The 15341-nt window shown below is 42.6% G+C and overlaps 1 protein-coding gene across 2 annotated transcripts in view; it reads right to left on the bottom strand.

The window, feature by feature from the left end:
• Positions 1–2064: 2064 nt before the first annotated feature.
• Positions 2065–15341, bottom strand: part of ITGB6 (integrin subunit beta 6) — a 222128-nt gene continuing 208851 nt past the window's right edge. Inside the window, exons 14-16 of one of the 2 annotated variants that reach the window (XM_073634070.1) lie at positions 6786–6952; positions 3703–3815; positions 2065–3585 (exon numbers count right to left, since the gene is read on the bottom strand). In XM_073634070.1, the coding sequence (XP_073490171.1) occupies positions 3729–3815; positions 6786–6952 (254 nt within the window). In that variant the 3' untranslated portion in view covers positions 2065–3585; positions 3703–3728. Of the gene's footprint in view, positions 3816–6785; positions 6953–15341 lie in introns of both variants that reach the window. The other variant, XM_073634069.1, reaches the window with a different exon arrangement.

Raw genomic sequence — 15341 nt, 5'->3', positions numbered from 1 at the left:
TTGAGAGAATGAGAGCCCTCCATTAGTGTGCATAGAGGGCCTGCAATCAAATTTTCTTGAAAAGCAAATAACGTCAATCTGAAAGCAGCATGAAGTTGACAGCAATTTTATGAATTGCTGTTGGAAGGTCTATAGTTTTGATAATATTTTCTTTAGTGAAAACACCAGTGGTATATAGATAAAATACCAATGCTAATTCAAGTCTTATTTTAGGAAATTAATGATTTCAGGTTACCTGTGAAACAACTATGTAATATACGGTAAAACTGCATTTTAAGGTCTGTCAGTAGCATCAACTAAAGATCCAAAATCTTCAACTATTTTTATAGCAGCAAATTTGATCAACGGTAGATTGTAGCTCTATAAAACCCAGACCTTTCCTGTTCAAGATGATGGTATAATTACCGCCTTCAAAAGTTGGAAAAATAAGCACAGAATATATGCCAATAAATCTGGAAAAACAATATTTTGTTTTAGTCTAGTAAAACAGGAGCAAGATATACAGTATCTCACAAAAGTGAGTACACCCCTCACATTTTTGTAAATATTATTATTATATAATACACTACTATATCTTTTCTTGTGACAACACTGAAGAAATTACACTTTGCTACAATGTAAAGTAGTGAGCTTGTATAACAGTGTAAATTTGCTGCCCCTTCAAAATAACTCAACACACAGCCATTAATGTCTAAACCGCTGGCAACAAAAGTGAGTACACCCCTAAGTGAATATGTCCAAATTGGGCCCAAAGTGTCAATATTTTGTGTGGCCACCATTATTTTCCAGCACTGCCTTAACCCTCTTGGGCATGGAGTTCACCAAAGCTTCACAGGTTGCCACTGGAGTCCTCTTCCACTCCTCCATGACGACATCACGGAGCTGGTGGATGTTAGAGACCTTGCGCTCCTCCACCTTCCATTTGGGGATGCCACACAGATGCTCAATAGGGTTTAGGTCTGGAGACATGCTTGACCATTCCATCACCTTTACCCTCAGCTTCTTTAGCAAGGCAGTGGTCATCTTGGAGGTGTGTTTGGGGTCGTTATGTTGGAATACTACCCTGCAGGCCAGTCTCCAAAGGGAGGGGATCATGCTCTGTATCAGTTTGTCATAGTACATGTTGGCATTCATGGTTCCCTTGATGAACTGTAGCTCCCCAGTGCCGGCAGCACTCATGCAGTCCGAGACTATGACACTCCCACCACCATACTTGACTGTAGACAAGACACACTTGTCTTTGTACTCCTCACCTGGTTTCCGCCACGCACGCTTGACACCATCTGAACCAAATAAGTGTATCTTGGTCTCATCAGACCACAGGACATGGTTCCAGTAATCTATGTCCTTAGTCTGCTTGTCTTCAGCAAACTGTTTGTGGGCTTTCTTGTGCATCATCTTTAAAAGAGGCTTCCTTCTGGGACGACAGCCATGCAGACCAATTTGATGCCGTGTGGTCTGAGCACTGACAGGCTGACCCCCCCACCCCTTTAACCTCTGCAGCAATGCTAGCAGCATTCATACGTCTATTTCCCAAAGATAACCTCTGGATATGACGCTGAGCACGTGTACTCAACTTCTTTGGTTGACCATGGTGAGGCCTGTTCTGAATGGAACCTGCCCTGTTAAACTACTGTATGGTCTTGGCCACCGTGCTGCAGCTCAGTTTCAGGGTCTTGGCAATCTTCTTATAGCCTAGGCCATCTTTATGTAGAGCAACAATTCTTTTTTTTCAGATCCTCAGAGAGTTCTTTGCCAATAGGTGCCATGTTGAATTTCCAGTGACCAGTATGAGAGAGTGAGATAACACCAAATTTAACACATTTGCTCCCCATTCACACCTGAGACCTTGTAACACTAACAAATCACATGCCACAGAGGAGGGAAAATGGCTAATTGGGCCCAATTTGGACATTTTTACTTGCCAGAGGTTTAGACATTAATGGCTGTGTGTTGAGTTATTTTGAGGGGACAGCAAATTTACACTGTTATACAAGCTGTACACTCACTACTTTACATTGTAGCAAAGTGTCATTTCTTCAGTGATGTCACATGAAAGCTATAATAAAATATTTACAAAAATGTGAGGGGTGTACTCACTTTTGTCAGATACTGTACATAGAAAGTAAAATAAGGTTTATGTTTGTTTAAGTAGATAATTAGACTGAAGTATATACTGAACAGAGCGCTATGATCGAAGTATTGTCCCGATCCAAGATAGCTCTAATTTATCACTGCAAATTAATTCTTTGTGGCCTATCAGTATAGAGGGCATGGAAACACACAGCACAAAGATCCTTTTGCTCAATCAGCATCTAACAAAGAGATGAATGTTGACATAATTTTGGAACTTGTGCTAAAGGTTTGTAAGCTAGCTTTAGAAAGAGTAGGGAATGGCTAAGACCTGTGCCAGGTTTATTCTCTTCTAGTTACGTCTCATTGGGGAGAGATCTCTCCAAAGTGATAGGATATCCTTCTTTATACAGCTGTCTACCCATTGGAAGATTTCCCCACACCACCTATACCTGTGACAACTTAAAAAAGTTTGGACTTACTTTGCACTACTTTGTCTACCGAAAATAGTGGTCACCAGGACCAACAGTGAGAGTCAATAGGGTAAATTTCCCTCTGTGGTGACAGAGACAGCAATAGGAAATGGGATCTGGGTGGATCCCAAGATTATTGTCAGGAACCCTGCAGAGCCTGGACTGGCTCTGTGATGTCAGTCGACAACAGGCTTTAGCACACTGTTGGCTATATCTGGGTCACAGGAGTGCACAACTAAGTGCACCTATGTGACCCACAGGAGAAGTATGGCTAACAGAGCTTTGGCCATACTTCTCCTTTATGTTTGAGTTTACATGCACTGTAAACCAGTCATTATTTTGTAGTGTTATTATAAAAGTAAACACACTGAGAAGCTGGGTTTTGAATTACAGTTCTATTGCATGAACTTTTTAATGAATGTGCAGCAGGTCACTGTAGTGTTACTGTAGAGAGGCAAGGTGTCACCAGCACACTAAATTATGTAGAGAATTAGGGACATGTATTGTCACAAGCTTACAGTGCATAATTGTACCTATGTTTGCATCATTTGGTATGTCAGTGATGCCTTGTTGCCACTCTATTCTTTACCATAGAATGGGACCATTCCTTGTTTTGTCATTACAGCACCCACTACCACAAAGTTTAAAGCTGTGAAGAGTGCACTGGATCTCACTGTAGTGATAATCTCTACTAGCTTAGCTTGTCCCAAACACTTTTGAATACCACATGTTCCTTTTCAGAAGTGTTTCTGCAACTGTGGCATTGTGTAACGTAACCATGGTCATAGTAGCAATTATTGATCTTAAGAGTGATGCAAAAGCACAAAGTAGAAATAGTGCAAATACAATGCATAAACACAGTTCAAACAGCAATATGCACATACCATAATTTACAGTCCTTTAAGAACACAGAGGGCTCTTATTATTTTGCTACGGGCCCCTTTATTTGCAGTTATATCCTTGTCCGAATCAACGCTTTATTCAGTAGTTCTTTCTTCTTCAGCACTCTGTGATGCATGGATTCTGCCTCGGCCTAGGGCTGTGAACGGATGAATGGCAAAGTCATGAATTTTTACAAGAACTAATGAACTCTCAGCTCAGGGCCTTGAATTGTGTAGAAAACTCCAGGAATCTGGAATACATTAATCTTCTATACCTCCGCATAGCCACTGGAATATGTCCTCACGCTGCGCCGTCTCTTCTTATTGCTTTCTTATAGGTGACATTTTTAAATGTACTGATGGTGTCTTTGTACAATGGGTTTGTATCCTGGAAAGAAAAACAATTCAACTGGTTACAATGCTGTGTTGGCACTGACACTGAATTATAATATATTGCTAACAGGGTCATCAAACAGTATAGTGTTCAGTACTTGAGAAGAACAGCCTTCTTCAATAAATAGTGTAAGAGAAAAGGGCTGATTTTAAAAGTTTAGTCCATTGCTTGGACCATTTGGGGTTTATTTACTAAAACAGCTCTGCATGGAAACCAATCAGCTTCTAACTTCAGTTTGTTCAATTAAGCTTTGGCAATAAAATCTGGCAGCTGATTTGTTTCTGTGCAGAGATGCACCAGAACTTTCACCCTCCAGTTCTAGGAAATCAATCCATGTGTGTCATGTTATACACATATTTAAAGGGGCTGCAAAGGCAAAAGTTTTTTTTATCTTAATGCATTCTATGCATTAAGATAAAAAGCCTTCTGTGTGCAGCAGCCCCCTTCAGCCCCCTTAAAACCTATCTGGGGTCCCTCCCTATCCAACGATGTCCAGGAATGTCCAGGAATGTCTCAGCCATCCCAGATTCTCCCTCCTGATTGGCTGAGACATAGCAGCAGCGCAACTGACTGCCACCGCTGCCAATCAAAGTCAGCTAGCCAATCAGGGGAGAGAGGGGTCAGGGCTCCATGTCTGAATGGACACAGGGAGCTGTGACTCGGCTTGGATGTCCCCATAGAAAGCTGCTTGCTGTGGGGGCACTGAACAGGGGGGAGGGGCCAGGAGCACCAAAGAGGGACCCGAGAAGAGGAGGATCCGGGCTGCTCTGTGCAAAATACACTCCAACAGAGGAGGTAAGTATAACACGTTTGTTATTTTTATAGGAAAAAAAACAAGACTTTACAATCACTTTACGGTGTACCATGCAACATGATTGTGTACCTTATCCCTGAAACCCAAACCAACCTTGTCTGAATCATTTGGTGCCCCTGCCAGGGAAAATACTTTTCTTTTTATTTTATTTAGTGCGCTGCCCACAGAGACATGCCATCAAGGCCTGGGATCCATGAATCACAAAACACGGCAGCAGCTAGGCAGTGAAGTCTCCACAATTGTAGTCCTGCCACACAGAAGGCCTGTGCAGAAGCTGGGACTGGGGTTAACAGAGCCTGTGCATTGTGTCTGCAATGCACTGATCCCAAATGCAGGCTTCTCTGACACATAGGAGTTGATTTACTAAAGGCAAAACGACTGTGCACTTTGCAAAGTGCAGTTGCACTCTGCAAATGCAGTTGCTCCAGAGCTTGCACAGTCTATTTGCCCTTAGTAAATCAACCCCATAGTGATTGCATTGTGGACAGCCTTCCCAGAAGAGTTGAAGCTGTTATAGCTGCAAAGGGTGGGCCAACTCGATATTGAACCCTATGGACGAAAACTGGGATGCCATTAAAGTTCATGTGCGTGTAACGGCAGGTGTCCCAATACTTCTGACAACATAGCGTATGTTAAATTCATTCTCACTTAAAATATAAATGAAAGAGAGCAAAACATTGTTTATGATGCATACGGGGAGATTTACTAAAACTGTAGCACTCAGAATCTGGTGCAGCTGTGCTTGGCGGCCAATCAGCTTCTTCAATTAAGCTTTGGCAATAAAACCTGGAAGATGATTGGTTTCTATGCAGAGCTGCACCGGATTTTGCACCCTCCAGTTTTAGTAAATCTCCCCCATAGCGATTTAGCAAACTAAATATCATCCAATTAGGGTTTATATGTACTTTAGAGATGGTAAATGAAAGCTGAAAATGTTTTAAAAAATTATTTTTAAAAGTATTAAATCTTCTATGACAGTTTAGTCATTTGGTTTACAGATACTCATGCATATTAAGCAATTTTGCACATATGTCCTTCCATTCTGATAATTCAAATTTCCTGCCTGATGGCTAACAAACTAACTGTAGGCATATTAACCAGAGTAGTTACTGTATATCAACAATGTAAGTATGCCCAACATTCCGATAGAATAGATCGTCGTGCCACAAACTTCTGCAGAGATGGTCAAGTAGTAAGCCTACCTACAGTAATTGCGGGATTTTGTAGGATGCCTTGCTTTCCACCATGGAAATTTAGTCTGTCTGTCTAAGGATTTCCCTGTACAAGTTAACTGTTAGTTGTAGCCATTTCCAATGCCCCTTCTGGACTGCAGAAGTATTGATTTTAGAACTTGAAACTCAAGTGTGAGGCAAAAATAACAGTTTGGCCCCTTTCATACATACGGCCCCTTTGTCTGTTTTCCATCCATCCGTTGACAGATGAAAAACGGACATCAATGCATCTCGATGGAAAAATGGATGTAAACGGATCCATTTACATCAGTTTATAGCCACATCCATCAACATCTGTTTTTTTTAAATGGATCAAAGGCCTATTTTTGTTCCAATCAATGGTCCGCATGTGTAAAAGGGGCATTCATTGTTATAAAAAAGAAAACAAGTGATTTTAGGTGAATTATGTTTGTAGCAAAATTATAATTTTCTCTATCAGTGAAAGTTCACCAAAACAGAAACCCTCAATTTCACTCACTGAGCTGCTTTGGGGATTTTTTTTTTCTTTTTGATCGTCATACTCATTTTTTTTGACCATCATGCTACTTTTTTAACCATCACCCTAATTTGTTTCTTTTTTACCACTAATGTACTGTGATCTGTAGATATGATAATTATTGGCAGGGTTCCTCAGTGTTAAAAAGTTTAAGAAAGACTGGCCTAGTGGCAAATGCAGCTGGAATGATGTGTATGCATTACATTTACGGAGTCATCTACACCAGCGTTTCCCAACTCCAGTCCTCAAGGCGCCCCAACAGGTCATGTTTTCAGGATTTCCCTCAGATGAAACGGCTGTGGTAATTACTAAGGCAGTGAAACTGATCAAATCACCTGTGCAAAATAATGGAGAGCCTGAAAACATGACCTGTTGGGGCGCCTTGAGGACTGGAGTTGAGAAACACTGATCTACACACATACCTGTGGCCATTTTGCTTTCAATCTCTCTGCTTCAAATTTGGCAACTTCCTTCCGATCATGAAAGGATACCAGCAGCTTCCATATACACAACACCACAAAGCCAATTAACACAATGGCAATAGAGACACCCGTTAGGATCATGGGAATATTTGGAGGCTCAGGACAATCTAGAGTTTGAAATAAAAATACAAAAAAAAATGTAACATTAGAAAACACCATGAAAATTTCAGAATGTGTACCTTATAGCAAATAATATAGTTGGTCTTGTGTAAAAAAAACTGTAGGACAAAAAAGCCAAAGTGTCAACAGTTTAAATTATGTACTTGAAAATACATATTTTTTGTATATATATATGTAAAATATATATATATATATATATATATATATATATATATATATATATATATATATATATATATATATATATATATATCATAAATCACATCTACAAATGACCTACAATCATAGGCGTGCGCACAGGGTGTGCACCCTAATCACCCTGTGTGATGCAGATTCCCCTCTTTTAGACCCCCTGATATTTCACCAAAGCCCCCTAAGAGCCCTAAGCTCCTGAAAAATTGTAAAAAATAATAAAAAAATAAAATAATAAAAATAAAAACAACTGACATCGTCCACTGCCTTACTGACACCAATCTCCAATATACTGTATATACACATGCACACACACGCATATGTGTTTGAGCTTTGGTGTGCACATCCTAATACAATAGGCCGTGCACACCTGTGCCTACAATACATAGTGAGTTGCATGCTATTAATATTGGCAAATATTGGCTGGTCTACAAGCACTAGGAATAGATAGATAGATAGATAGATAGATAGATAGATAGATAGATAGATAGATAGATAGATAGATAGATAGATAGATAGATAGATAGATAGATAGTGGGCGGGCGGGCGGTCGGCATGTGGGTAAAGCTGAAAGTACAACTAAAGGAAAAACGTTTTTTTAAGTTTTGGACAGAGCGGAGAGGGATTAGAACACCTGACAGTTTTTATTGCTGTCTGTCTCCGTTAGGGAGATTTCACCCTCTCTATTTGTCCTGTTTACCATTATCATTGAAAGTAAAAGAAAACTCCAAATTTTAGGGTTGTCCCCAGAAAAGTAATAGAGGGGAAATCTTCCAATGGGTACACTAGTTCTGGTGATGTGGGGGTCCCCAAGAAAATTCCCTTAATTTGCAGGGATTTCATATCACTTTTTGTTTGGGGAAAGGAAGTGAAGGGAGATCTCCGCAATGGGAAACAGATTGTGAAAAGAAGTCTGACAGGGGTTATAATCTTCCCCTTTTCTATCCAAAATGAAGAAAAAAGTTTTGTCTGTATTTCTACTTGAAGTTTAGTTAAAAAAAAAATCATTGTTTGCGCTACACAGCTTCAGCTACATTACTTACCTGTCATGAGGAATGTCTCACAATGTGCAGGCTGCTGGATTCTGTAGAAATTTCCACTGCAGGGCTGCCCTGTCCTCTTCCTGCTGCTGAACTTCTAGCACTGTGGGCCTAAGGCCGGGTTCACACTGGTACGACACGACAGTCGTACCACTTTGGATCCGACTTTGCCCTGCGACTTGAAGTCCGACATGCGTCCGACTTCAATGAACAGTGATCTGACTTTGATCCCAGACAATACCAGGCACTGTGTCTGGTATGAATCATTAGAGGGAACTCCATGCAAAATGTAAAAAAAAACGGCATGGGTCCCCCCCAAAATCCACACCAGACCCTTATTTGAGCACTCAGCCAGGCAAGTCAGGAAAGGGGGCGGGGACGAGCAAGCGCCCCCCCCTCCTGAACCGTACCAGGCCACATGCCCTCAACATGGAGGGTGGGTGCTTTGGGGCAGGGGGGGCCCTGCGCCCCCCACCCCCAAAGCACCTTGTCCCCATGTTGATGAGGACAAGGGCCTCTTCCCAACAACCCTGGCCGTTGGTTTTCGGGGTCTGCGGGTGGGGGGCTTTTCGGAATCTGAAAGCCCCTTTTAACAAGAGGGTCCCTACATCCCGGCCCCCCACCCTATGTGAATGAGTATGGGGTACATTTTACCCCTACCCATTCACCTAAAAAAAAGTCTCAAAAATAAAACGCAGTACACAGGTTTTTAAAGTAATTAAGGCAGCTCCGCCATCTCTTCCGACTCCTCCCCTCTCCAGCTCTTGTGCCTCCTCTGCTGATATCTTCTGCCTCTGCCGGTTCATCTCCCCTCTCCGGGTCTTCTCCGCTCTCCGCCGATGTCTTCTAGCCCTCTTTGGTTCTTCTCCCCCATCCGCTGTCTTCTGCCTCTGCCAGGTCTTTCTGCTGGCTTCTCGCTCTTTGCTGGGTCTTCTCCCTCTGTTCTTCTTCCGATGTTGACTCAACGCTCTCTCCCGCTCTAATGCTGGGTGCGCGGTGTGCCACTACTTATATTGACATGGAACGGGGTCACTGGGTGACGTCATCGGGAGGCCCGTCCCTTATGACGTCACCTCCCGGTGCATGATAGGCGGTGACGTCATAAGGGGCAGGCCTCTGGTGACCCCGGGGACAAGAGGACAAGATGACATGGGGATAAGGTGCTTAAGGGTGGGGGGCGCAGGCCCCCCCCTATCCCAAAGCATCCACCCCCCATGTTGAGGGCATGCGGCCTGGTATGGTTCAGGAGGAGGGGGCGCTCGTTCCTCCCACTCCCTTTCCTGACCTGCCTTTTTTTGGCATGGAGGGTTTCCCTTAAAATCTATACCAGACCAAGGAAGGAGGGGGAACCCATGCCTTTTTTAAAAATTTTATTTGGCGTTGAGTTCCTCTTCAAGATCATCAGAGCACGCCAAAGTAGAATCAGTTAAGATGGCGATCCGACTTTGATCCAACTTCAGTGATATTCAATGAGCTGAAGTAGGATCAAAGTCGGACTAAAGTAGTGCAGGGAGCATTTTCAAAGTTGGACCAGTTAAGATGGCTCCCATAGGAAACATTGATTTCCACATGTCATCCAACATGAGCTCCCAAAGTTGGAGCATTTGTCGTACAAGTGTGAACCCGGCCTCAACAGCTCCAGGTCTCCAGGCTCAGCTGCACTAAAAATGATCCGACAGGGACATGCCCACTCCTGTCCTCTCTGTCTTTGAGAGAAGTCATTTTTTTGATTACACTACCTATTACACATTCTGTAAATGGGGGAGAGTCCGATCAGTCACAGGAGTCACTTCCCATAGAAGAGGACAGGACAGTCCAGCAGTGAGAATTTCTACAGAATCCAGCAGTCTGCAGATGAAGGGGCATCCTTCATTATAGGTAAGTATTGTAACTAAAGGTGTAAAGAAAAAAAATGCTTTTTAGATAAACTTCAGCTTAAAAAAAATCTATTTTTTTCTTTTCTATTGCTGTAGCTCAAAAAAGCATGGCTGTAAATTTAAAGTGATGTCTGAGAAATAACTGCATGACTAAATTGTATCTGATGGACCATTCTGCAACCACTAGATGTCACTGTGAGCTAAGCGCTGCTTTGCAGACGTATTGCAGACCTGAGGATATTAAACAGCTGTTATCAGACAAAACAAGGTATTGAGAAATATATTCGGAGACAAATCCTCTTTCATGTAGCAAACGGGATAAACATCTGAATGGCTTTATTGTGGCTCTAATAATGTTTGGCATAAACTACTATTGATGAAAGATGAACAAAACTGACAGCTTTCATTCCTTTAAAATTTTGTTTCAAATATTTTTTTTGGGTACAATTTGCTTTATATGACTCCTTAGGGTAACGGAAGCTGCTTTTAACTATCCTGAACCTATCCTTTATGTCAAAAACAGCCCCTTATTACTTCCGTTATTTTACGGTATACTTTCCATTATTACAGCAACAGAACACAAATAATAAATATATAAAAAAAATAAATAAATATGAAGAACATTAAATGAAATAAGCTAAACTATCCTAAATGCACAAAAAGCCCCCAAAACATCCTCTAAATTGAGGATCTCCAAACTTTCTAAACAAGGGGCCAGTTTACTGTCCTTCAGACTTTAAGAGGGCCAGAGAGTGCCCATTGGGAGTAGAAAAGGTCCCAGTGGGAATAAACAATGCCCCATCTTTGGTGTCAGTGGAGGGAATAGTGCCCCATTGTTGGTGTCATTGGGTCCCATTGTTGGTGTCAGAGGAGGTAACTATGCCCCACTGTTGGTATGAGTAGATGAAAGAGAATGATAGGTATCCCGGGGGCTGCAAATCAAGTCAAAGCCTGCTGTGTGATGGTGAATGCCAGTCTCAGCCTGGACCCCCGGCCTGGCCACGCCACTAACGCATTTCACTCCGCCCACCAGAGCTTACTCAAGGAGCAGGAGCAGACTTTGACTTAATGTGCGGCTCCCAGGACACATATCACTCTCTATCATTGGCTGGAGTATAGATGAGCTCCCTTACTGGCCATCACTCACAGCGGTGGGCACAGGACTTTCGTCTCATACAGCCTGAGTGGCTCACACACATATCTTGGTTCACTATCAGTAGATGAAAACCTTGCCCCAAGGGATGGATAAAAGCAAGGAAAGGGCCGCAGCTGGCCTTCCGGGCCACAGTTTAAAGACCACTGCTCTAAATAAAGGAAAGAAAGTGATTCTCATTTTAAGCAAATATCACCAGAGAAATTAAGCAGTTTTACTTTTTAAGTTTTTCAAAATTTGCCAGAAACACCCTGTCTGTTCATCTCTACTATTAATAAAATAAGAATAGGAAGAAATAACTACCAAAACTTCTCATATAAACAGTATCCTTTTAATCTAAATTTAAAAAATACAACTAAAAGTAACTGTCAGGTTACCTCGAGGCTAGGTGACAGATGCACACCGTTGGGATCAGGAGTGCACCGCAAGGCAGTGGACCCTACGGCTGACTGCTGCGGATCGGAGTCCGGGTATAAGGAAGGCAGGGCCGCTGGAACACCAACACGGATCCCACCGGGGTTAGAGCATAGGATTCCCTGGGGCACGGAGTCTAAGAGCCAGCAGGTGTTCACCAGAGCCTCTAGTGGTGAGGATGGACTGGGCTGCAACTGGCTCCGGGTCGCGACCCCCAGGGTCCCCCAGCTCACAAGAGATGGGACGATTGTATCATTTTGGTGCAGACAATCCCTCCACAGGAGATGGCTCTACACACTGCCTTTGTCAGTATGGATATTGGGAAGATTTTCTTTCACTTTCTGTTCCCCAGATACAACTTTGTAATAGGTGAAAGATTTGCCCTCGCCTCCTGTTCTCGTGACAACTGTAAAATTATGGATTTTCAATCACTTTTCCGTAGACAATGGTAGGGTGGATCTTGCAATGAAGACATATAGACAGGAACAAACCCTTACAGGGATTCTACGTGTTCTCTAATCTACCCAATACTTAGCTAGAGATAAACCTAAAGTAATGCTGGGTCACCTGTACAAAATGCTAAGCCTGTAAAAGAAGAAGTTCTATACTTAGTGATGGCCCATGTGTTTGAACCCCTGCTTTGCTGCTCCCAGGAATATGCAATACCTATTCCCCTGCCACAGACACTAGGGGTTCATTTACTAGAACTGGAGAGTGCAAAATCTGGTGCGGCTGTGCATGGTAGCCAATCAGCTTCTAACCTTCAGCTTGTTCAATTAAGCTTTGTCAAAAAACCTGGAAGCTGATTGGTTTCTATGCAGGGCTGCACCAGGTTTTGCACTCTCCAGTATTAGTAAATCAACCCCATTGCCTTCTCCTGCCAGCTTTTATGTATATACCTCAATAAAGCATTGATTGCTCATATACATTGGATGGCTTGCCCATATAGGCAACAATGTATAGGAAAATTCACGCAAGAGTGTTACAACATGATATAGACAACGAAAACCCTTGAGCAAAACAAGCCATTCTGCATGGCAATACACGTAATTCGACTGAAATGTTTGCACGGCATTCTGTCAGCTCAAAGGCTCTCATTTTCATTCTTTAGAAATTGATCAGAGTGTCATGTGACACTTCAGCTTTGAGACAGCTGGGAAACGCTGACAGATGAACAGACTGATGATTACTCAGGGGATTCCACGTCAGACAACACTAGAGAAGGGCTGTGATTTACAAAAAACCTAATTCAAAATACTTCCCTGGAGATAAGCCACCACCCTGGCCATCACTGTATTAGCTGACCTTGTAACGGTGAGCTGTAAGAAACAGGTGATCACATATAGAGGACAGCACATGACCATCACACCCATGAGCTGGAAATCCCATTCCCAAACCAGGCACAACAATATGGAGTTGGTCCACCCCACCCCCTTCCATTGTGCCTCTAATGGCTTACTCTCTTTTAGGAAGGCTTTCCACAACATTTTTGAGTGTGCTTGTGGGAATTTGTGCCTAGTCAGTCAATAGAACATCTGTGAGGGCAGGTATGGATATTAGTTGAAAAAATCTGGCTCACAATCTAATGTATCGCAAAGGTGTTCACCTGGGTTGAAGTCAGAGCTCTGTTCAGGCCACTCAGGTTCCTCCATGCCAAACCCATCAAACCATTATCTTTATGGAGCTGGCTTTCTGCCCAGGGGCACAGTCAAAATGTAAAAGAAAAGGATCTTGCATATACTCAGCTTGTAACTACGTGTGATGACGCCCCATAGCAAATCAATGAAAGGGCCCACTGCCTCCCATCTAGTGACGTTGTATACTAATTGCTTTCACTGCAATAGTTGTAGAGCAGTGGCGGTCAACTTAGTGAATAAAGATGGCTGTGAGTGTGGCCCGAGATGTCCAGAGAGCGGAACAATACCATAAAATGTGCATTAGCACCCAGCTACGAACATACTGTTTGTTCTGTTTTGCCGCATTGCAGTACACCAGCAAAAAATTTGCAAGTCCATTAATTGTTGCTTTGACATGCGTTGGCAGCCTATTCTTAATAAATGGGCTGCCCTAACACAAGGGGGGTTATTTACCAAAGGCAAATCCACTTTGCACTACAAGTGAACTTGGAAGTGCAGTCGCTGTAGATCTGAGGGGGGACATGCAAGGAAAATAAAAAACAGCATTTTTGCTTGCACATGATTGGATGATAAAATCAGCAGAGCTTCCCCTAATTTCAGAGCTTCCCCTCACATCTACGGCGATCTACAGCGACTGCACTTCCAAGTGCACTTGTAGTGCAAAGTGGATTTGCCTTTCGTAAATAACCCCCAATGCACGTTACATGTGCATTAATGCATTGCAGTGAGTGTACCATATACAGTAGGTGTAAACAGGCCCTTGAAGTGGATTTAAACCCATATACCCAGTGAAGTGACTAGACTCAGACAACACAGAGATAAAACAAATCCTTCTACATAAGTTGTACCTGTTTATCTGCACCCTTCTTTTCTCTACATCTGTTTAGAGTACAAAATTTATAAAAGCTTGTCTGAGCTGTCAGAAGAAAGGGGACGGAGAGCTGAAGTCACATTCTGCAGATCTCAGTGGGGAGAGCTCTTATAGCTGATTTGAGGGAAAAGACACACCCCACTTCATACAACACACAGGAACAGTGTGGAAGCTGTCAATCAGCTGTAGATCCCTCCCCTGTTATCATTTTTCTCTTGGTGTCAGGAAAACTTGTCAGAAGTGACTCATGCTGATAGGAGAGGAACGAAGTAGCAGACAGAAATGACACTTAGTGCTCTTAATTGAGACAAGTACACACTATAGAGAGATATGCTTTGTTCATATTTCATGTCTTAGGTTTACAATCACTTTAAGGTTTAATGTACACGGGACGTCTTACAACCTCTCCTAAACAATTTAACGACAGATAGTAATCAACGTTTAAAAAAGTCCTTTTTTCCGCATTTGCATGCCGCGTTTCTTTTTTTTTTTTCAAATAGTCAAAATTTAAAAATGCCTATAAACGAAATGCGGCTAAACGCAAGTTACCGCATTTACAAGCTGTGACAGGCATTTGGCGTTTCAAATGCCTCTGAACATCCGTCCTGAACACATTTTTGTTTTTACTTTCCAAAAAATGCTTCTAAACTCAACTGCCTAGAAACGACTATAAACGACCCTGTGTACATGTACTGATAAGATAACATAGATAGAATTCAGGAGCAGCTGAAAAAAACACCCAACTGCTCCAAAACATCCGTTTACCAGCAGCAGTGTATATGAAGTCTAATGCCCCGTACACACGGTCGGATTTTCCGATGGAAAATGTCCGATCGGAGCGTGTTGTCGGAAATTCCGACCGTGTGTGGGCTCCATCGGACATTTTCCATCGGATTTTCCGACACACAAAGTTGGAGAGCAGGAGATAAAATTTTCCGACAACAAAATCCGTTGTCGGAAATTCCGATCGTGTGTACACAAATCCGACGGACAAAGTGCCACGCATGCTCAGAATAAATAAAGAGATGAAAGCTATTGGCCGCTGCCCCGTTTATAGTCCCGACGTACGTGTTTTACGTCACCGCGTTCAGAACGATCGGATTTTCCGACAACTTTGTGTGACCGTGTTTATGCAAGACAAGTTTGAGCCAACATCTGTCAGAAAAAATCCATGGATTTTGTTGTCGGAATG

Source organism: Aquarana catesbeiana, linkage group LG06 (assembly GCF_042186555.1).
Source record: "Aquarana catesbeiana isolate 2022-GZ linkage group LG06, ASM4218655v1, whole genome shotgun sequence".
NCBI lineage: Eukaryota > Metazoa > Chordata > Amphibia > Anura > Ranidae > Aquarana > Aquarana catesbeiana.
Note: the sequence above shows the minus strand (reverse complement) of the source record. Positions and strands in the feature narration are given on the sequence as shown.